Source organism: Rhinoderma darwinii, chromosome 13, assembly GCF_050947455.1.
Source record: "Rhinoderma darwinii isolate aRhiDar2 chromosome 13, aRhiDar2.hap1, whole genome shotgun sequence".
NCBI classification, from domain to species: Eukaryota; Metazoa; Chordata; class Amphibia; order Anura; family Rhinodermatidae; genus Rhinoderma; species Rhinoderma darwinii.
Window position 1 is genome coordinate 6,897,640 of NC_134699.1, and position 22,745 is coordinate 6,920,384.

The following is a 22,745-nucleotide window of genomic DNA, read 5'->3' on the forward strand; positions in this document are numbered from 1 at the left end:
CGTTCTGTGCTGGGGTAGTGTTTCCGGGGGAACACTCAGTGTTGCTGCACAGTAAAATGGCGGCGCAGCAAGAGGAAGCGGTGCGAGAGTTTGTGTTGGTGACCGGCTCGGAGGAGGAGAGAGCGCGGTTTTTCCTCGAGTCAGCCGGCTGGGACCTGCAGGTACCTGGGGAGAAGAGGTTGGAAAGCCGGGGAGACAGGGGCAGCTAGTGGGGAAGAGAAGTGGTGGCACTCGGGGAGGAGAACGCACTGTCATCTTGCCTGACCCACCCGAGACAGATCCACGGCCCCTCCCCTCTTGTCATTTTCCATGCTAGACATCCCCAACCCCTATTTCACTGCCCCCCGACGATCATCCACCTCTGCAGCTCTCATTGAACTACAAGTCCCAGCATGCTTTTGCATCCTCTTTTATTGTGGGCATCATGGGACTTGTAGTTCATTGTGCTGATTCAGGTCCTTCCTCCAGCAGCTCACAGGGCTTGCTTGTACTTGTAGTTCCACATCATTGTAATGTTAGGGCTAGAGGGGATTTTGAGTCTACTGTTGTATCGTGTAGCGTCGCAATGATTGGGTCATGTGACTTATGCGTCATGGCGCAATTTATAATATCGCATGACGTTTGCATAAAGTCGAAGTCAAGCGAATGGGCTATAATTTGGCGCAGTACTTTGTCGAATTACTTCCCTTCCTATTACTGTTTATCGTGTATGAACCAGTGAGTATATATTGTCAGTGAATGGAAACCTTGTATAAAGAATTAAGAAACTGTAAAGATCGACTCTTTCTCACAGCTGAGGGTTTGTTACAATTGTATCCAGTATAGACAATCCCTTGTGAGCTGAACAGCTGCTCTCCTGTTCTGATAGTTTGTTACATTTTACCTGCACTGATACATTGTATCAGACAAGAGAGAGACAAACTGTTCATGTGTTTTAGCTCACAGAGGATTGTCTATACTGGATACAATTGTAGCAAACCTTCAGCTCAGAGAAGTAAGTCAGGATGGGTTTTCAGTCTCCGGATGTAAACTAGAATAATGTTCCCAGTCAATGACCGCAAGCAAAATTCTTAAATTGTGAATCTTTGAAATGTAACGTATATTAGAACATTTTATAACTTTTCAATATACAATAATGAAGCTTTATTTATATAAAACTGGACGATTACTTTAATATAGCAAAAAATGTGACGGTCAGATCAGAATTAACCAGTACACGCTGGAGCTTGAGTGGAGATTTAACCCATATCGGCCAATCGGTTCGTTGCGTTAATGTTGTAGCCGCTACTGGGAAGATAACCGCTGATTTCTGACTGGTTGCTGCAGGTGACGGCTGCAAATATCTTCCCCAATTTTCCTATCGATGCACCTTCACCTGGATCGAGCAGCCATGTTATTTCTATGGAGGGAGATAAGTGGCAACCAAATTCCTCTGGTGTTGCTTATCTCAGGAAACAGAATAGATTGGGTTAAAATCCATCCGATCCCATTCTTGCCCTGTCTGAACTTCACTTATAGTCGGCAAATCCAATGGCAGCGTTATCCATAAGGCCCATAGATTTTATGATCTTATACATCCTCCCCAGACGTCGGCTTCCCTGCCTGCCAGCTGTCACCCGGCACCGCACCCTCTCTCGCTGGTTAATACCAGCAGATGGTGAGATGCAAAACATGAGAACTAGACCGGGATCGGATACACGTTCCACTTCACATCATCCAAATAATATGTAAATTGTATGGATCTGGATTGACCCATTGCAAGGTTGTCACCTCCGGCTTGTTAAAGGCTTCAGCATGTGAACTATAAGGACTGGGTCAGTATAGAGCCGGGTATATAAAGCCCCTCACCCTCTGATACTGAATCAATAAAATTATATTGGGTACTTACTATGGAATCTACATTACAGATCAAGACTCTGGGCTCCACTTTCCTTGCACGGGAAGTGGGGGCTGAATGTGCTATTACCCAGTACTCCAGCAACTTGGGGCAAACATGGAGGTCCTGGGTAGTCACCCAGTGGCTCTCTTCTGTTATTTAGCAATGGCCTGAGTGCACCCCGGGCCTCTGCACAGCAAACAGCCGACGGATGGTTCATTGACCAGTCTGAAGTCCACCTCTTGTCTCACCATAGACTCAGGCTGCTTCTCTCTCCCCCATGCTTTATATTGCCGCTCTGCTTGTTCACATTGGCTGTTGCTTATAAGCACAATTCTAGAAGGTTTGTGCATGGCGAGCTGATTTATTTTACAGCAACTTAGAGGATCTGTTTTAATACTCCGCATTGTGCTGTTCCTCTGTTACTCCTCCTAGAAATGTATGAATATATTAAAAACTGGGTGTTACCATTCACCTTGTCAAATGGGCATGTCCCTATAGTCTCACTTTGTCAGCACTGGTTGGACAGTGTCAGTTTTTTGTAGGGATGCACAAAAACAGCCAGTTGTCAATTTATACATTTCCCGTTGGAATAACAGAGGAACGGCACAACATAAAGTTCTAAGAGAAGATGTTGCAGAATTGTTATTTCATGGGGAATACAAATATTTACTAAAACTGACACATCAGGAGAGGTGACGGCTCCTCTCTAAGTTATTTTCCCTTCGTTTTGATTCTTTGTTTCTGACCTGGTATTTCAGTCCGGCTGTATAATAAAAACCTGATGTCAGCAAGACCGGCCGACACCAGGAGGGGACAGTGACTACCACCCTCCTCTTCATTGCTTGCACACGATCAGAGTGCTGACAGCACAGGGGACGATAGGACTTGTAGTCCATGTCAAAAGCGTAGAGCGGTCCCTTGCTGGTATCTCTAACTGCCCAGTGTAAAGAGAAACCTGTGCAGGCCGTCATTAAGGGGTTAATATGTGAATTTCAGGAAATACCCAACCCCCGTCCCCGTATGTAAAGCAAAAGATTTTGTATAGGAAAGGCTTTTCCATTTTCCTCTCTCCTTCTTCTTCTTCCAGTTAGCTCTGGCCAGTTTTTACGAGGACGGAGGAGATGATGACATAGTGACGCTACCACAGCCGGCCCCGGGCTCTACTTCTCGCGGTTCTGGGCCCAGGTAAGGATTCTGACCGCAACGTGCGGCCTTGGTTTAAAGGGGTATTCCAGACCATTAATATTGATAGATTAGTAATGGGCGTGCGAGGGGTACTGACCAGAACAAAGGCTGGTGCTTCATAGATTTTTTTTATTATTTTTTTCCCCCGACACCGCCTCACCCTTCCCAAATTGGTATTACAACGCAGGCTCAATCAAGTGATGGGTTGGGAGTAGGGAAGCACGATTCATCGAAATATCGATGCTGTGCAAACAGTTTAACATCGTCAATTTATGTATTTCGATACCAAGCTGTGAGACCGCACAGCTTAGTATTGAAATAAATGAAGAGAACATGTCGCGTGCAGTGTAAAGCTCCCGCGATGTTCTCTTCCTTCAGTGCCCCATTCTCAGATTGTCATTGGTGACAGTAGAGAAAGGAAGGAGGAGCGCTCCCTCCTACTGTGACGCCCCGCTCGTCATTGGTGCCGGCCATGTCACAGTAGGACGGAGGAAGGAGCGCTGCTCCTTCCTTTCTCTACTGTCACCACTGACGATCTGAGAATGTGGGGCAGGGAGGGGGACTATCTTGATGACGTGCCTGTGTGGCTCGCACCGCGGTGTAGTGACAGACCGGCCCCCGGCAGGTATTACAGCGGAGCACGAGCTTGACATAAAGGCAGCCATCATTCAGGAACATTGGAGTTAATGTCACCCACATTAACCCCAATGTTGCCATTATGTGAGGGAGATGAAGTCACTTATTATTAATGTGAGGCACGAGGTGTTATGAATGTAGTACCTCCATGTGCCTGACATTAATAATAATTAACCCCATCACATACCTTACACATTAACCCAATGTTGCCCATTACAACTGTGAGTGACCTGTGAGCGAGGTACTTGATGGGATCACTTACTATAATGAATATAACCCAATAGTGCCCATTATAATCGTTATAGTACGTGATCCCATCAAGTACCTCGCTCGGCGTTGTAATGGGCAACGTTGGGTTAATGTGAGGTACATGATGGGGTTAATTACTATTAATATGAGGCACATGGAGGTTCAAAATTGATAACACCTCGTGCCGCACATCAGAAAATGGAAGGACTTTATATATTTTTTTTTTATTGTTGGCAAAGTATCGTTTTGGTATCGAGTATCGCAATGCTACTCGAAGTATCGAAATCCAAATTCTGGTATCGTGACCTTCCTAGTCGGGAGTGGATCTGCGACTCCTGTGTTCTAGATGTCTATGGGAGAACCAAAGGTCAGACCACCGTTGATCGTTCCTATCGATATTAGTTGTAAAATCTCATGTATGCCCACCTCCTTCCATACACATGAATGTGGGAGTTGTGATTATATACCTAATAAAACCAAGAGGAATCGATGCGGACATTATCTATTCCATCAGTAATACACGGAAAACAACCTTTTGAATGTAGTGAGCATGCTCTGTGACTATGCAGGATGGAGGGGACGTGAGCTGCCGCTGTACCTCCAGGCTAAGAGAATATGTCCTATGCAGACTAATGCTCCTTCCTGTTGGACCATGTAACTTCCCATACAACATAGGATGGGGGTTGGACTGTCTGAGCTGAAGTTAGCGCAGCAGCCATAAAGTGAGACACTAATGCAGGCCTTTCCCTACCCCTGAGCTAAACTCTTGTCAGGCCGGGCATTCGACTAATTCCAAGCACTAACTTTTTACCTTTCCCTCCCGTCTCAGCGATCACAGGGTGACGTCTTTCAGGGACTTGGTGCACGCGCAGGAAGAGGAGGAGGAAGAAGAGGAAGGACAAAGGTCAGATTTTATTTCCTGTTGTGTTTCTGAAATGAAGGCTACATTCACACGGGCGTATCCGATTCAGGCGCGTGAATCTGGTCCGTTATGGTTCAGTGTGCTTTGCGAATGGCATTCGTTAGTTACACACCCGCAAAGCACATCCTTTTTTTTTTCATTATTTTCGATTGAATTGATCCACAAATAACGCACCGCACACGGATGTGGATGATTTGGGAATTGGAGCCTTTGCTGAAGTCATAACCTGCAAATTCAGGGGTGACTGTAGTTTAACCCTAATATCTCCTTCATGTCATATTCACATAGGGAGCTGTTTCTGGGTATAACACAAGGTTTTAGCTGAGGCTCGGAGGGGACCTGGGATTTTATTCTCTTGACCCCACAGAAAGAAAGTCCCTGGTGTCCACAAAGACGCCTTCGTGTCATAAGCAGGAACATCTACAGCTCCACAAAGCTCAGCTTCTGTGAATGTGACATGGAGGGGGTTAAAAGTGTATTCCGACCATAGACATTTATGACAGTATTAGAATATGTTGTAAACGTCTAATGTGTGGGTACCCCCCACATATTGCAGCAATGGGGGTCCTGTTACAAGAAATGGAGAAATAGTTCATGTGAACTCACTTACCTGATCACAGAGCAGTATTATAGTAGTTATATTCTTGTATATAGGAGCAGTATTATAGTAGTTATATTCTTGTATATAGGGGCAGTATTATAGTAGTTATATTCTTGTATATAGGGGGCAGTATTATAGTAGTTATATTCTTCTATATAGGGGGCAGTATTATAGTAGTTATATTCTTGTATATAAGGGCAGTATTATAGTAGTTATATTCTTCTATATAGGGGGCAGTATTATAGTAGTTATATTCTTGTATATAGGAGCAGTATTATAGTAGTTATAGTCTTGTATATAGGGGGCAGTATTATAGTAGTTATATTCTTGTATATAGGGGCAGTATTATAGTAGTTATATTCTTGTATATAGGGGCAGTATTATAGTAGTTATATTCTTGTATATAGGGGCAGTATTATAGTAGTTATATTCTTGTATATAGGGGGCAGTATTATAGTAGTTATATTCTTGTATATAGGAGCAGTATTATAGTAGTTATATTCTTGTATATAGGGGCAGTATTATAGTAGTTATATTCTTGTATATAGGGGGCAGTATTATAGTAGTTATATTCTTCTATATAGGGGGCAGTATTATAGTAGTTATATTCTTGTATATAAGGGCAGTATTATAGTAGTTATATTCTTCTATATAGGGGGCAGTATTATAGTAGTTATATTCTTGTATATAGGAGCAGTATTATAGTAGTTATAGTCTTGTATATAGGGGGCAGTATTATAGTAGTTATATTCTTGTATATAGGGGCAGTATTATAGTAGTTATATTCTTGTATATAGGGGCAGTATTATAGTAGTTATATTCTTGTATATAGGGGCAGTATTATAGTAGTTATATTCCTGTATATAGAGGCAGTATTATAGTAGTTATATTCTTGGATATAGGGGCAGTATTATAGTAGTTATATTCTTGTATATAGGGGCAGTATTATAGTAGTTATATTCTTGTATATAGGGGCAGTATTATAATAGTTATATTCTTGTATATAGGGGCAGTATTATAGTAGTTATATTCTTGTATATAGGGGCAGTATTATAGTAGTTATATTCTTGTATATAGAGGCAGTATTATAGTAGTTATATTCTTGTATATAGGGGGCAGTATTATAGTGGTTGTATTCTTGTATATAGGGGGCAGTATTATAGTGGTTATATTCTTGTATATAGGAGCAGTATTATAGTAGTTATATTCTTGTATATAGGGGGCAGTATTATAGTAGTTATATTCTTGTATATAGGGGCAGTATTATAGTAGTTATATTCTTGTATATAGGGGCAGTATTATAGTAGTTATATTCTTGTATATAGGGGCAGTATTATAGTAGTTATATTCTTGTACATAGGGGCAGTATTATAGTAGTTATAGTCTTGTATATAGGAGCAGTATTATAGTAGTTATATTCTTGTATATAGGGGCAGTATTATAGTAGTTATATTGTATATAGGGGCAGTATTATAGTAGTTATATTCTTGTATATAGGAGCAGTATTATAGTAGTTATATTCTTGTATATAGGGGGCAGTATTATAGTAGTTATATTCTTGTATATAGGGGGCAGTATTATAGTAGTTATATTCTTGTATATAGGGGGCAGTATTATAGTAGTATAATCTTGTAGATAGGGGGCAGTATTATAGTAGTTATATTCTTGTATATAGGAGCAGTATTATAGTAGTATATTCTTGTATATAGGGGGCAGTATTATAGTAGTTGTATTCTTGTATATAGGGGCAGTATTATAGTAGTTATATTCTTGTATATAGGAGCAGTATTATAGTAGTTATATTCTTGTATATAGGGGGCAGTATTATAGTAGTTATATTCTTGTATATAGGGGCAGTATTATAGTAGTTATATTCTTGTATATAGGGCAGTATTATAGTAGTTATATTCTTGTATATAGGGGGCAGTATTATAGTAGTTATATTCTTGTATATAGGGGCAGTATTATAGTAGTTATATTCTTGTATATAGGGCAGTATTATAGTAGTTATATTCTTGTATATAGGGGCAGTATTATAGTAGTTATATTCTTGTATATAGGAGCAGTATTATAGTAGGTATATTCTTGTATATAGGAGCAGTATTATAGTAGTTATATTCTTGTATATAGGAGCAGTATTATAGTAGTTATATTCTTGTATATAGGGGGCAGTATTATAGTAGTTATATTCTTGTATATAGGGGGCAGTATTATAGTAGTTATATTCTTGTATATAGGGAGCAGTATTATAGTAGTTATATTCTTGTATGTAGGGGCAGTATTATAGTAGTTATATTCTTGTATGTAGGAGCAGTATTATAGTAGTTATATTCTTGTATATAGGGTGCAGTATTATAGTAGTTATATTCTTGTATATAGGGGTCAGTATTATAGTAGTTATATTCTTGTATATAGGGGCAGTATTATAGTAGTTATATTCTTGTATATAGGGGCAGTATTATAGTAGTTATATTCTTGTATATAGGAGCAGTATTATAGTAGTTATATTCTTGTATATACGAGCAGTATTATAGTAGTTGCATTCTTGTATATAGGGGCAGTATTATAGTAGTTATATTCTTGTATATAGGGGGCAGTATTATAGTAGGTATATTCTTGTATATAGGAGGCAGTATTATAGTAGTTATATTCTTGTATATAGGGGGCAGTATTATAGTAGTTATATTCTTGTATATAGGGGCAGTATTATAGTAGTTATATTCTTGTATATAGGGGGCAGTATTATAGTAGGTATATTCTTGTATATAGGGGCAGTATTATAGTAGTTATATTCTTGTATATAGGGGGCAGTATTATAGTAGTTATATTCTTGTATATAGGAGCAGTATTATAGTAGTTATATTCTTGTATATAGGGGCAGTATTATAGTAGTTATATTCTTGTATATAGGGGGCAGTATTATAGTAGTTATATTCTTGTATATAGGGAGCAGTATTATAGTAGGTATATTCTTGTATATAGGGGCAGTATTATAGTAGTTATATTCTTGTATATAGGGGGCAGTATTATAGTAGTTATATTCTTGTATATAGGGGGCAGTATTATAGTAGTTATATTCTTGTATATAGTGGCAGTATTATAGTAGTTATATTGTATATAGGGGCAGTATTATAGTAGTTATATTCTTGTATATAGGGAGCAGTATTATAGTATTATATTCGTTTATATAGGGGGCAGTATTATAGTAGTTATATTCTTGTATATAGGGGCAGTATTATAGTAGTTATATTCTTGTATATAGGGACAGTATTATAGTAGTTATATTCTTGTATATAGGAGCAGTATTATAGTAGTTGCATTCTTGTATATAGGGGCAGTATTATAGTAGTTATATTCTTGTATATAGGAGCAGTATTATAGTAGTTATATTCTTGTATATAGGGGCAGTATTATAGTAGTTATATTCTTGTATATAGGGGGCAGTATTATAGTAGTTATATTCTTGTATATAGGGGCAGTATTATAGCAGTTATATTCTTGTATACAGGAGCAGTATTATAGTAGTTATATTCTTGTACATAGGGGCAGTATTATAGTAGTTATATTCTTGTATATAGGGGCAGTATTATAGTAGTTATATTCTTGTATATAGGAGCAGTATTATAGTAGTTATATTCTTGTATATAGGGAGCAGTATTATAGTAGTTATATTCTTGTATATAGGAGCAGTATTATAGTAGTTATATTCTTGTATATAGGGGCAGTATTATAGTAGTTATATTCTTGTATATAGGAGCAGTATTATAGTAGTTATATTCTTGTATATAGGGGGCAGTATTATAGTAGTTATATTCTTGTATATAGGGGGCAGTATTATAGTAGTTATATTCTTGTATATAGGGAGCAGTATTATAGTAGTTATATTCTTGTATATAGGGGCAGTATTATAGTAGTTATATTCTTGTATATAGGGGCAGTATTATAGTAGTTATATTCTTGTATATAGAGGGCAGTATTATAGTAGTTATATTCTTGTATATAGGGGGCAGTATTATAGTAGTTATATTCTTGTATATAGGAGCAGTATTATAGTAGTTATATTCTTGTATATAGGGGGCAGTATTATAGTGGTTATATTCTTGTATATAGGAGGCAGTATTATAGTAGTTATATTCTTGTACATAGGAGGCAGTATTATAGTAGTTATATTCTTGTATATAGGGGGGCAGTATTATAGTAGTTATATTCTTGTATATAGGGGCGCTATTATAGTAGTTATATTCTTGTATATAGGGGCGGTATTATAGTAGTTATATTCTTGTATATAGGGGAGCAGTATTTTATTAGTTATATTCTTGTGACAATAATGTACATAATTTTTTTGCAGGTTTTATGCTGGTGGTTCAGAGAGAAGCGGGCAGCAGATTGTTGGTCCTCCAAGAAAGAGGAGCCCTAATGAACTGGTGGAAGATCTTTTCAAAGGAGCCAAGGAACATGGAGCTGTTGCTGTGGACAGAACTTCTAAAAGCCCTGGAGAAAGCACCAGCCGAGGATCGGTGAGACCCCTCATGAAATGACTGTACAGGCTGCTGTATTATAGCTGATACTCTGGGGTGTATGGGCACATTATTTACCCTCATGCCTTTTAATAGCCTTAATTTCAGTGTTTTATTTTGTCAATGTTGCCTGAGATAAGGAAGAACTCCTGTAAGATAACCCTATCTATTTCTGTGCAGCCATTTACAGGCGGTGGGTACAGGTTGGGGGCAGCCCCGGAGGAGGAATCTGCCTATGTAGCTGGCGCTCGCAAGCACCGTCAAGGACAGGATGTGAGTATCTGACGATACGATTTGTCTGAATCTTTGTAGGATGAGGTGGACGCTGTACTGTTACGTTTTCTGGGTAGTTACATTCCCATCCTCTGCTGCAGGTCCACGTCGTTCTAAAACTCTGGAAGAATGGATTTAGCCTGGACGAAGGCGAAATGCGCAGCTATCAGGATCCTAGCAATGCGCAATTCTTGGAAGCCATACGCAGAGGGTATGAGTTTGGGGACAGAGTCTTTAATAGTGAGCTGGGATCCATTAATGAGGTTTTACATCTAGAATCATTCATGGCATAGAGGATGGCACCCCCACCTATCAAGTGGATATGACCTAAATGATTTAGATGAGGATACCCCATTAAAGTCCCTAGTTCAATGGGTAAACTTGCATAGTCCAGGAGGACTTGAGGTCTATTTGATTATTGAAAGTTTATAAAATTTAGCAAATAGGGCAATACAGGCGTTGGCAACACAGATCATAGATGCTTTATGCAGTGTGAATGGTAGCCAACCACTGAAAACACAAAGTTGAAAGTGTCTGACAGTTTGAACATGATCAGCCCATCGCTACAAAACTCCACAAACGTAGTAAATAAATAATAGTTTGTCTAGTTGCCACAAACAAGCAAAATTCCCAACGCGTTTCTGCGCCTCTAAACAAATAGAGGAGCGTCCTCGGGGGTATAAATTGCCTTGATCTGTCTAACTACCGCTCAGCACATATTATGCTGTAGTATTTTTGTTTCAACGGCGTGCACTAGACAGTGATGACCGGTCGAAGCGCGCGCCGGAGAAACAATAGAGCCTTATACGGCTATAGCCCCCACCTATCTTGATCACGTCAATTGGACCTAAACCAATCCGTGATAAAGACATCAGTTACTGACGCCCACAGACCGGGACGGCACCATGGTGACGGCGCGACCAATGAAAATGATGCATACAGCATCAATGGTATCGGGGGGAGCTTCAGGCGGAGAACCCACCCCCGCTGCAGATTGAACGAAGATAAACCAACAAAGGTCTATCTTCATTCGTACATAAAGCACCTATATCAATGGACGTGGCAACAAATTGGTGGAATAAGGGTATCGCAGCGGGGGTGGGTTCTCCCTCCTACATTTGTTCCTTTTCCTTTAGGGGCATTAATACGATCCTCTCATTAGCATTACAACCCGTTTCTCGGGTTTTATTTTGTGACCTCTCCTAATTAAACGTATGATCTGTCACTCACCTTGGCTCCTTCAGTGTTGTGCAGCGTTGTTTACATAGCGGCCTGAAGCTCCCCCCGATACCATTGATGCTGTATGCATCATTTTCATTAATCGCGCCGTCACCATGGGGCCTTCCTGGTCTGTGGGCGTCAGTAACTGATGTCTTTATCACGGAGTGCGTTTTGAGGTCTAAGGCCGGATTCCCCTGGGACGGAAATGCTGCGTAAAAACCACACCGCTTATCCGACCTGGAACCCGCAGTACGTTCCATCCGAAGTGGTTCTTTTTTTTCAGACGGAATTTCTGCTGCGGAAAGCGGTAAAAACCGCTCATACTATAGTAGGTCGTTGTTATGGCGATGCATCCCTCCGTCACAGTCCGATCCGTCCCTCCTGGATGATGCTGCAGCCCATGTAACCGCTGCAGCCTGTGGTTGGCTGCAGCAGCGGTCACATGGGATGCAACGTCACCCCAGGAGGCCGGACTGCAGGGAGGAGGAGGGGGGCGTTCTGGGCAAGTATGGTATTTTTTTTATTTATTTTTTCCGTAATTTGCGATTTTTGTGGCTTAAGCGCTGCAAATAGGCCACAGAAGTGGCAACACTCGGCTTTCTGTAGCGGGTTTTGCATCCCCATTGAATTCAACGGGGATAACCCGCAACGGAAAGTCAACAGAAACGCAGCATAGATTGGCTCGCTGCGGAATTAAGTTCTGCACTGCAGGTCAATTTCCGTTTTCGCGGCAGGTTTTTTTTTTTTACGCAGTGTGCGCTGCTACTGTAAATGCTGCGGAATTTCTGCAGCGTTTACGCTACCTGGGAACCCGGCCTAAGGGTGCTTCTTGACCCAATGGGCGAGTCGTGGGGGGATGAATTTAACAGGACATTGATTTAGTTGTATCTATTAACTTTTTATCCATTATCGTGTTTCGTTAGGGAGATTCCAGGCGAGCTACGCAGATTAGCCCAGGGCGGACAGGTCAACTTAGATATGGAGGACCACCGTGATGAAGACTTTGTGAAACCTAGAACTTCCTTCAGAGCCTTCACAGGAGAAGGGCAGAAACTGGGCAGGTGAGAGGGGTCTCCAGTCACATTGATGTCTCTTGTATTAGGACATTACTCGTATCCTTAACACTTTCTGTTTCCCCCCTTTTTTTTTCTGCTGTTAGTACGGCCCCCAATGTCCTCAGCGCCCCGTCCCTGTCACAGCAGGCTGAGAACGAGGCCAGAGCCAGCTCATCGGTCACCATCGACGACGCCGATCCCATCACTAGCATCCAGATTCGCCTGGCAGACGGGGGCCGACTGGTCCAAAAGTTCAATCACAGTCACCGGTACGAGCTCTAGTTTCAGTGTGAATGTCCAGAACAGACTAGTGACGTGTTCAACTGGGTTTTCCCAAAATTACTTTTCATGGCGTTTCAATCACTGGGACCCCCACCCATAGCAAGAACAGGGCCCCCATTTCCCTTCTGAGTGGAGGTCTAGGAATAAGCGACTAGTAATCGGCGTCCTTGATGTTGTAGACATTTAATGATCTTTTATTTGTGGATTGTCTAAGGGGGGTGTGTAGGTAAGTAGGAGTTCACAGACTAGGTTATACAGCAGCACAGAGTATTTCAGACGAGGAGTGTTGCTGATTTTGTGGAGGGCAGTGCGATGATCATTGTTAAGGCAGGAACCGTGTCATACGGTAAGGAGGGGAATGGCGAAAAATGGGAGGACACGGAATGGACGTCAGATTATGGAAAGAGCTGCACAAAGTGTTTCAGGAGAGAGCAGAGTGCTGTTTTTCAGGTGCAGATGGGGGGCTGTGTCACAATGTGAGTGGGGTAGTGGCAAGTGGGAGATCGCAGGTTTATTGTTGGATAGAAGGGACTTTAGCAGCACAGAGTATTTCAGGAGTGTGGTGTATGTTTCAGCTGCAGGGTCAGGATGTGAGGAAGGCAAGTAGGGAATGAAGTAGATAATAGAAGGGACCGCTCCCTCACCAGCGGCACAAAGTATTTCAGCACGTCATGTTGGAGGGAGTGGCAGTGGCAAGTGTAATGTAAGGAGGGGGGGTGGGCGAGGGTTTAGGGTCCTGTACGTTTGGTGCACTAAAACGCACCTGGTATATGAAAAGAAGCGGCCGTGCACGTGTCATTGACCTCATCTGTCTCCTCTGCAGGATCCGTGACATCCGTATGTTTATTGCCAGCGCCCGACCCGCCATGGCTGCCACTAGCTTCGTACTAATGACGACTTTCCCGAACAAAGAGCTGACCGATGAAGACCTGACACTAAAAGAGGCAAACCTGCTGAACGCCGTCATCGTGCAGCGAATAATATGACACCACGTCGCTCCCCCTCCCCCATCCCGGCATTCTATTCCTCTCTTTCCTGCTGTTCTAATCTCCGCTGGTGACATGGAGCCATTCTGTCTTGTAGTCCTGGGTTCCCCGCGCTTCGGGTGGACTCCTTATATCCTCTCTAGACGTACATTTTGCAGGATTTGTAATAAGCATTGGACTCAAAAAGTGAAATAAATAGGAAATAAAACAAAAATACTTCCCCGCTGTCTTAATAATTTACATCTTAATGCCAGACCTGACCACTGAACTCCGCTATTTATACCAAATACCTGAGGTAAGGATCATAGATATATCCAAAAATAGTTCCCTAGATTGTGAGATCTGGTGAGACTTCTCACAAGAGGTTAAGATTAAAGGGGAACTCTGCTTTGGACAATCCCTACTTATTAGAAGGGTACCTTGACAATACGCTGATTACAATGTGTCCCCCTGCTAGGACCCCCAGCGATCAGCTGTGATCTGTAAGGCCGTAAGTGTTCAATTTCCCTCTAGTGCCACCACAGGAGAAATCGAGCATTACACCGTGTCCATTCATATTAATGGGTTTTCTGTGTAATACAGAACAGGTCCTCCAGAGGGGGAGACGCTCTGTAACCGCTCTGGCCAAGAGATAAGGAGCCTGAACATGGGACCCTCCTCTATTAACTCACAATTCCCTAATAGGGTGTATGAAAACAGGTGTTATAAACTGGACAACCCCTTTAATTTAAAGTGAATATCCACCATTTATCATAATGTATTTAGGTCTAACATTCTGTGCTTACTAATTTCCTAAAATATCTTTACGGTGTCGTTAGTGCAGTTTTCCCGATACGGAGCGCCAAATCTACTGCATAAACATAAAGGGAAAACGATTAAGTATTTTGCCTGCAGCCACCACTAGAGGGAGCTCACTGCATACGGTTATTAGTGAGTTTAATGTATAATCAGTTTGCAGTTAGCGCTTTGGCTCCCTCTAGTGGTGGCTGCAGATAGAAGTTTCATCTATGGCTAAGCAGTGGATTTGGAGCTCTGTATTGGAAAAATTTAGATTCAACCGCCATAGAGAGATATGAAGAAATTATTCCGCACAGAATTTTGGATCCATTTACGGTGGACATTCACTTTATGTTGGGCACAGTAATAATCTATTAGTTTGGTCCTCAGACCCTTGAAAGTTCTATAGTTGGGGTAGACCATCATCCCTAGACAGCTTAATTATGTGGTTTGGGTATCTCTTAGACACCCTAAATATGTGGCCTCCAACTTGTTACTCTCCAGCTGTTGTGAAACTACAACTCCCAGCATGCATGGTGTAATTTTACAACAACTGGAGAGCCACAGGGTGAAGTAAAGTGAGACTTGCCATATGAAAAAACCGGCTCCAGAATCCGTCTAAATCTGGCAGGGAAAACAGTGCACCTATCGATCGCCTCCATCTTTGGCTGGGGAAATACGTAGGAGGTGGGGCTTAGAGAAAGTAGGTGTGGCATTAGCATCTATGTTATGTGGGAAGGTTTCTACAAAAATGTCTACCTTTTATTTAGCTTAGTCTCCTTTTAAAGGGGTTTTCTATTGTTATGTTGCATGATCTCTGCTTGCTGTCACTGATTAGAAACATGACACTCCAAAACAAATCTTTTTGTTTTTGAAAAATATTTTCTATAATACTACGGACTGGAACCCTACATGAGCACCCTTCTATACTGAGTGCTGTGGTTTCTTTAATAACTGATTAGAAACATTGGCCCTATCCAAGGGACACAGATCACTTTATCAGAGAGGGCTCTGATATGTTCTTACAAGTCCTGCATCAGCCTCAAATGATCAGGGCAGGTTTTCAGCCTTCTGGATATTCCTATTCATTAACAGCAAGCAGAGATCTTGAAAATGGTGAGACAATTGCGATGTGCCATTGGGTGCTGGACTTGTGATTAGTCGGACCCGTACATGATTGGACAGTTGCCGCGGCATCTGGACCACCCAGGGTGCAGTAGTGCCTCTCCCTGCCCAATGTTAGATCCCAGCTGGAGGTGTCTGTGGTCCTCATTCTACACGAGGAAGTACTGGGGTGTTACATTTCTGGTATATCCATAGTTTCCACTAGGGGACGCCCTTTCTGCCACTAGGTGAGGGTCCTAGAGTTGGGATCTGCACCTATCAAGCATTTGTCAGATCTTATCGGTCACAGGAACTATTAGGGACCCCCGACCTATCGGACATTCATATATCCTACACCATCCATGTCTATGGTTGGAATATCCCTTTAATGCTTCGCTTTTAAATGGAGAAAAACTGCAAGAACTCCGATCCCTACAACATATAAAGGAAACAGTCAGCGTTCCCGCCAGAAGTCATTTGTAGAATAATAATGTAAATGTTCTGTACCAAGAGAGCATTGCTCAACTTTTGCTGAGTTAGTTGCTCCTCAGCGTTAAATTACACGGGCTGCAAAGAGTATAAATGTCACCTATAGCAACCAAACTCTCCATCTCCAACCTGCCCTGGAAATATTAAAGTTAGGATCGAATTTGTCACTACAGACAACCCTAACAAATCTCACTGAAAGTGAATATATCTACCTTTTACACACACACACACACACATATATATATATATATATATATCTCTATTCAAGAAATAGAGAACGAAGCAGCACTTTTTCAAAGCCTTCATAGAGAGGGTGAAACGTAGTAGATGTTGGATGAATATCTGCTGGTGGAGTCACTGTGTACATACATTACTTATCCTGTACTGATCCTGAGTTACATCCTGTATTATACTCCAGAGCTGCACTCACTATTCTGCTGGTGGAGTCACTGTGTACATATATTACATTACTTATCCTGTACTGATCCTGAGTTACATCCTGTATTATACTCCAGAGCTGCACTCACTATTCTGCTGGTGGAATCACTGTGTACATACATTACTTATCCTGTACTGATCCTGAGTTACATCCTGTATTATACTCCAGAGCTGCACTCACTATTCTGCTGGTGGAGTCACTGTGTACATACATGACATTACTTATCCTGTACTGATCCTGAGTTACATCCTGTATTATACTCCAGAGCTGCACTCACTATTCTGCTGGTGGAGTCACTGTGTACATACATTACATTACTTATCCTGTACTGATCCTGAGTTACATCCTGTATTATACTCCAGAGCTGCACTCACTATTCTGCTGGTGGAGTCACTGTATACATACATTACTTATCCTGTACTGATCCTGAGTTACATCCTGTATTATACTCCAGAGCTGCACTCACTATTCTGCTGGTGGAGTCACTGTGTACATATATTACATTACTTATCCTGTACTGATCCTGAGTTACATCCTGTATTATACTCCAGAGCTGCACTCACTATTCTGCTGGTGGAATCACTGTGTACATACATTACTTATCCTGTACTGATCCTGAGTTACATCCTGTATTATACTCCAGAGCTGCACTCACTATTCTGCTGGTGGAGTCACTGTATACATACATTACTTATCCTGTACTGATCCTGAGTTACATCCTGTATTATACTCCAGAGCTGCACTCACTATTCTGCTGGTGGAGTCACTGTGTACATATATTACATTACTTATCCTGTACTGATCCTGAGTTACATCCTGTATTATACTCCAGAGCTGCACTCACTATTCTGCTGGTGGAATCACTGTGTACATACATTACTTATCCTGTACTGATCCTGAGTTACATCCTGTATTATACTCCAGAGCTGCACTCACTATTCTGCTGGTGGAGTCACTGTGTACATACATGACATTACTTATCCTGTACTGATCCTGAGTTACATCCTGTATTATACTCCAGAGCTGCACTCACTATTCTGCTGGTGGAGTCACTGTGTACATACATTACATTACTTATCCTGTACTGATCCTGAGTTACATCCTGTATTATACTCCAGAGCTGCACTCACTATTCTGCTGGTGGAGTCACTGTGTACATACATTACATTACTTATCCTGTACTGATCCTGAGTTACATCCTGTATTATACTCCAGAGCTGCACTCACTATTCTGCTTGTGGAGTCACTGTGTACATACATTACTTATCCTGTACTGATCCTGAGTTACATCCTGTATTATACTCCAGAGCTGCACTCACCATTCTGCTGGTGGAGTCACTGTGTACATACATTACATTACTTATCCTGTACTGATCCCGAGTTACATCCTGTATTATACTCCAGAGCTGCACTCACTATTCTGCTGGTGGAGTCACTGTGTACATACATTACTTATCCTGTACTGATCCTGAGTTACATCCTGTATTATACTCCAGAGCTGTACTCACTATTCTGCTGGTGGAGTCACTGTGTACATACATTACATTACTTATCCTGTACTGATCCTGAGTTACATCCTGTATTATACTCCAGAGCTGCACTCACTATTCTGCTGGTGGAGTCACTGTGTACATACATTACATTACTTATCCTGTACTGATCCTGAGTTACATCCTGTATTATACTCCAGAGCTGTACTCACTATTCTGCTGGTGGAGTCACTGTGTACATACATTACTTATCCTGTACTGATCCTGAGTTACATCCTGTATTATACTCCAGAGCTGCACTCACTATTCTGCTTTGTGGAGTCACTGTGTACATACATACATTACTTGTACTGTACTGATCCCGAGTTATATCCTGTATTATACTCCAGAGCTGCACTCACTATTCTGCTGGTGGAGTCACTGTGTACATACATTACATTACTGATCCTGTACTGATCCTGAGTTATATCCTGTATTATATTCCAGAGCTGCACTCACTATTCTGCTGGTGGAGTCACTGTGTACATACATGACATTACTTATCCTGTACTGATCCTGAGTTATATCCTGTATTATACTGCAGAGCTGCACTCACTATTCTGCTGGTGGAGTCACTGTGTACATACATTACTTATCCTGTACTGATCCTGAGTTACATCCTGTATTATACTCCAGAGCTGCACTCACTATTCTGCTGGTGGAGTCACTGTGTACATACATTACATTACTTATCCTGTACTGATCCTGAGTTACATCCTGTATTATACCCCAGAGCTGCACTCACTATTCTGCTGGTGGAGTCACTGTGTACATACATTACAATACTTATCCTGTACTGATCCTGAGTTATATCCTGTATTATACTCCAGAGCTGCACTCACTATTCTGCTGGTTTTAAACTAGTGAGCAAGCTTTTTTGTCAGACACTATAATGCTGGGGGACAGATCGTTTTCCCCTATCGCAAATTACTGTACGGTGTCTGATGTTAAGACTGCACTCTTCAGAATGCAGATCACCAGAGCAGATACTGAATCAGCAGGGCATACTGGGAGATTTCAGTTTTGAAGTCTGCAGAATTGAGAATGATGCTCTGGGTTAGAATATCAATCCCATTCCCATCAGTGAGAGTCGGTCCTAGTGACACCACAGATGTATGAATGACCCCTAAGGACTTTCCAGGTCTATTTTTGTTCAAGGAATCTCACGAAATCAAAAGCAGTAAAATCCCTTTAATCCGGCAGTTACACGATGCAGTCGAGTTCCTTTGGTCCGGAGTATCCAGGGCAGATTATGTGAGTCTGGTGGTCAGACTAATTTAGGGTTTAGTTTTATTCTGATGATCTGGTCTCTGGCCTGTCCTGTTGCTTCTTTCCTGTGGACCCTGTCTACACTCCTGGAATATCTGGGGGTATTCCTAAATAAAGGGGACACCTGACGGAAGAGGAGGCTACATCTGAGTCTACCAATGGAAGGAAGCATGGAGGAGGGGGTAAGTGTGTATGACTGTCAATGGGGCGGGGGGGAGTGTGAAAATAACATTGTGGCTGTCATTATGGGGGTACTAAGGATAATGCTGTTATCTGGTCACTGTATTTATCAATGTTATGGGGGACTTAGGCTGACATTCAAGCTCTCATGCTTGCACCAAGAATAGTGCTGTAATGGGGGGGGGGGGGGGACGACGACGACTGTATAAGTTATATAGTTGGGATACTGAGGATGATACAGTTATGGAAGCACTGTGGCAAATACGGTTATGGAGGCGACTGAGAATGGTACAGTTATGGAAGCACTGTGGTGAACACTGTTATGAGGGAGACTGGGGATGGTACAGTTATGGAAGCACTATGGCTAACACTTATGGGGGAGACGGGATGGTACAGTTATGGAAGCACTGTGGCTAACAATGTTATGGGGAGAATGAGGATGGTACAGTTATGGATGCACTGTGGCTTCTAATCGTATGGACTGGGAAGCTGAGGATGGCATTGTTGTGGGGGCACTGTGAAGCTCTGTTCACATCTTTGTTTGTCTCTACTTTATTCTGTTAAGAATGTAAAGAAATGTAATGTCCCCGGATCCCGCCTATAAGATCTTTTAAGGTCTTCTGATGGGATCTGTTAAAATCTGAGCCTGACACTGTGATGGGGGCACACAGGCTGTCATTATGGGGGCACCGGAAACTATATATAGGGGCGTGTTTGTATTACTTGAAGGCGGAGCAAGTAAATCAATCATTTATATCGACATCTATGCTTTGGAATATGAATATAATAATCAGCTCCTCAATGGTGAATTATGTAACACTGACAGGCTGATATAACATATAATAACGACATCATTATGAGACTCCGGCATGCTTAGTACTACAAGGCCCAGCATGTCTTGCCAGCCAGGTGAAGCAGTCACGCCGCCGGCTGAGAGGTGACATTGTATCCTCATACCAAATACATTGTTACAACAACAAAGGGCTCCTTCATGGTCTTAAGTCACATGACTTTTAGTAAACCCTCCTCCCTTATCGGGCGGCCATTTTTAAACCTGGAACCCCACCCTCCGCCCTTAGGCTGTTAGCTGCAGAAAGAACACACCTGCCAGTATTAAAAATGGCCGCCATGAGCGTCACTGTCGCTGCCTGACAAACAAAGCGTCTTCGAAGTAGCAAGCGTGATTGCGTCATTAGATCGTTGCGCGAGTAGAACCAATTGGGAGAGCCCCTTAGAACAACGTGCCTTCCCGTTGCGACGTCACTACGTTTTCAGGGTATCCCAGCGCGGCGGCGGCTTATTTTCGGTGTGAGCGGTGTGTAACGGTGACCAGTATGGGAGTGACTGTGGATTCCATCTGCCCTGGGGACGGTAATAACAGCTGCACCGACAACGGTGGGGGGAGGTGGGGGTACTTGTCATGTGATGCACCTTTATAAAACCGTGATCTGATGAATGCAGGAGGGGGAGGGGTGTAGTTCTAGCTGGATGTCTTCTGTAATTCAATGAGGGGAATAAGATGGGGGAGGGCGTAGGACGCGTTATAATAGACTGTATAATATAACTGTGGGGGAGGGGTGATGCATTTGTAATATACCTATAGATTATATGTCCGTGTATGGGGGGCGGGGGATACGTCTATGTGTAACTGTAGGGGGTGATACATATATTAGGGGTAGATATGTCTTCCACAGTTACCTCAATGAAAACTATAATAAACCTTCACCTCTGGAGTATAATATAAATAAAGTAATGTATGTACACAGTGACTCCACCAGCAGAATAGTGAGTGCAGCTCTGGAGTATAATACAGGATGTAACTCAGGATCAGTACAGGATAAGTAATGTAATGTATGTCCACAGTGACTCCACCAGCAGAATAGTGAGTGCAGCTCTGGAGTATAATACAGGATGTAACTCAGGATCAGTACAGGATAAGTAATGTAATGTATGTACACAGTGACTCCACCAGCAGAATAGTGAGTGCAGCTCTGGAGTATAATACAGGATATAACTCAGGATCAGTACAGGATCAGTAATGTTATGTATGTACACAGTGACTCCACCAGCAGAATAGTGAGTGCAGCTCTGGAGTATAATACAGGATGTAACTCAGGATCAGTACAGGATAAGTAATGTAATGTATGTCCACAGTGACTCCAGCAGCAGAATAGTGAGTGCAGCTCTGGAGTATAATACAGGATGTAACTCAGGATCAGTACAGGATAAGTAATGTAATATATGCACACAGTGACTCCACCAGCAGAATAGTGAGTGCAGCTCTGGAGTATAATACGGGATGTAACTCAGGATCAGTACAGGATAAGTAATGTATGTACACAGTGACTCCACCAGCAGAATAGTGAGTGCAGCTCTGGAGTATAATACAGGATGTAACTCAGGATAAGTAATGTAATGTATGTCCACAGTGACTCCAGCAGCAGAATAGTGAGTGCAGCTCTGGAGTATAATACAGGATATAACTCAGGATCAGTACAGGATCAGTAATGTATGTACACAGTGACTCTACCAGCAGAATAGTGAGTGCAGCTCTGGAGTATAATACAGGATATAACTCAGGATTAGTACAGGATAAGTAATGTATGTACACAGTGACTCCACCAGCAGAATAGTGAGTGCAGCTCTGGAGTATAATACAGGATGTAACTCAGGATCAGTACAGGATAAGTAATGTAATGTATGTACACAGTGACTCCACCAGCAGAATAGTGAGTGCAGCTCTGGAGTATAATACAGGATGTAACTCAGGATCAGTACAGGATAAGTAATGTAATGTATGTACACAGTGACTCCACCAGCAGAATAGTGAGTACAGCTCTGGAGTATAATACAGGATGCAACTCCGGATCAGTACAGGATCAGTAATGTAATGTATGTACACAGTGACTCCACCAGCAGAATAGAGAGTACAGCTCTGGAGTATAATACAGAATGTAACTCAGGATCAGTACAGGATAAGTAATGTATGTACACAGTGACTCCACCAGCAGAATAGTGAGTGCAGCTCTGGAGTATAATACAGGATGCAACTCCGGATCAGTACAGGATAAGTAATGTAATGTATGTACACAGTGACTCCACCAGCAGAATAGTGAGTGCAGCTCTGGAGTATAATACAGGATGTAACTGAG

General features: G+C 42.0%; 2 protein-coding genes across 2 annotated transcripts in view; both read left to right on the top strand.

The window, feature by feature from the left end:
- The first annotated feature begins 20 nt into the window (after positions 1-20).
- On the top strand, positions 21-14,020 carry NSFL1C (NSFL1 cofactor). Its single transcript, XM_075845101.1, has 9 exons — positions 21-161; positions 2,967-3,064; positions 4,779-4,853; positions 9,821-9,989; positions 10,170-10,262; positions 10,364-10,473; positions 12,407-12,544; positions 12,643-12,807; positions 13,644-14,020. The coding sequence occupies exons 1-9, from the start codon at positions 57-59 to the stop codon at positions 13,804-13,806; spliced, it is 1,116 nt and encodes a 371-aa protein (XP_075701216.1). The 5' UTR covers positions 21-56; the 3' UTR covers positions 13,807-14,020.
- A 6,765-nt stretch (positions 14,021-20,785) lies between these two features.
- The window catches only part of LOC142665594 (peptidyl-prolyl cis-trans isomerase FKBP1A-like), a 10,133-nt gene continuing 8,173 nt past the window's right edge, over positions 20,786-22,745 (top strand). Inside the window, exon 1 of the mRNA XM_075845300.1 lies at positions 20,786-20,964. Within this exon, the coding sequence (XP_075701415.1) occupies positions 20,928-20,964 (37 nt within the window). The 5' untranslated portion in view covers positions 20,786-20,927. The remainder of the gene's footprint in view (positions 20,965-22,745) is intronic.

Coding starts and splice junctions, on each gene's coding strand:
- NSFL1C (XM_075845101.1), top strand. CDS start 57: ATGGCGGCGCAGCAAGAGGAAGCGGTGCGAGAGTTTGTGTTGGTGACC. Junction 4,854..9,820: donor GAAGAAGAGGAAGGACAAAG/GTCAGATTTTAT, acceptor ATTTTTTTGCAG/GTTTTATGCTGGTGGTTCAG. Junction 12,545..12,642: donor GAAGGGCAGAAACTGGGCAG/GTGAGAGGGGTC, acceptor TTCTGCTGTTAG/TACGGCCCCCAATGTCCTCA.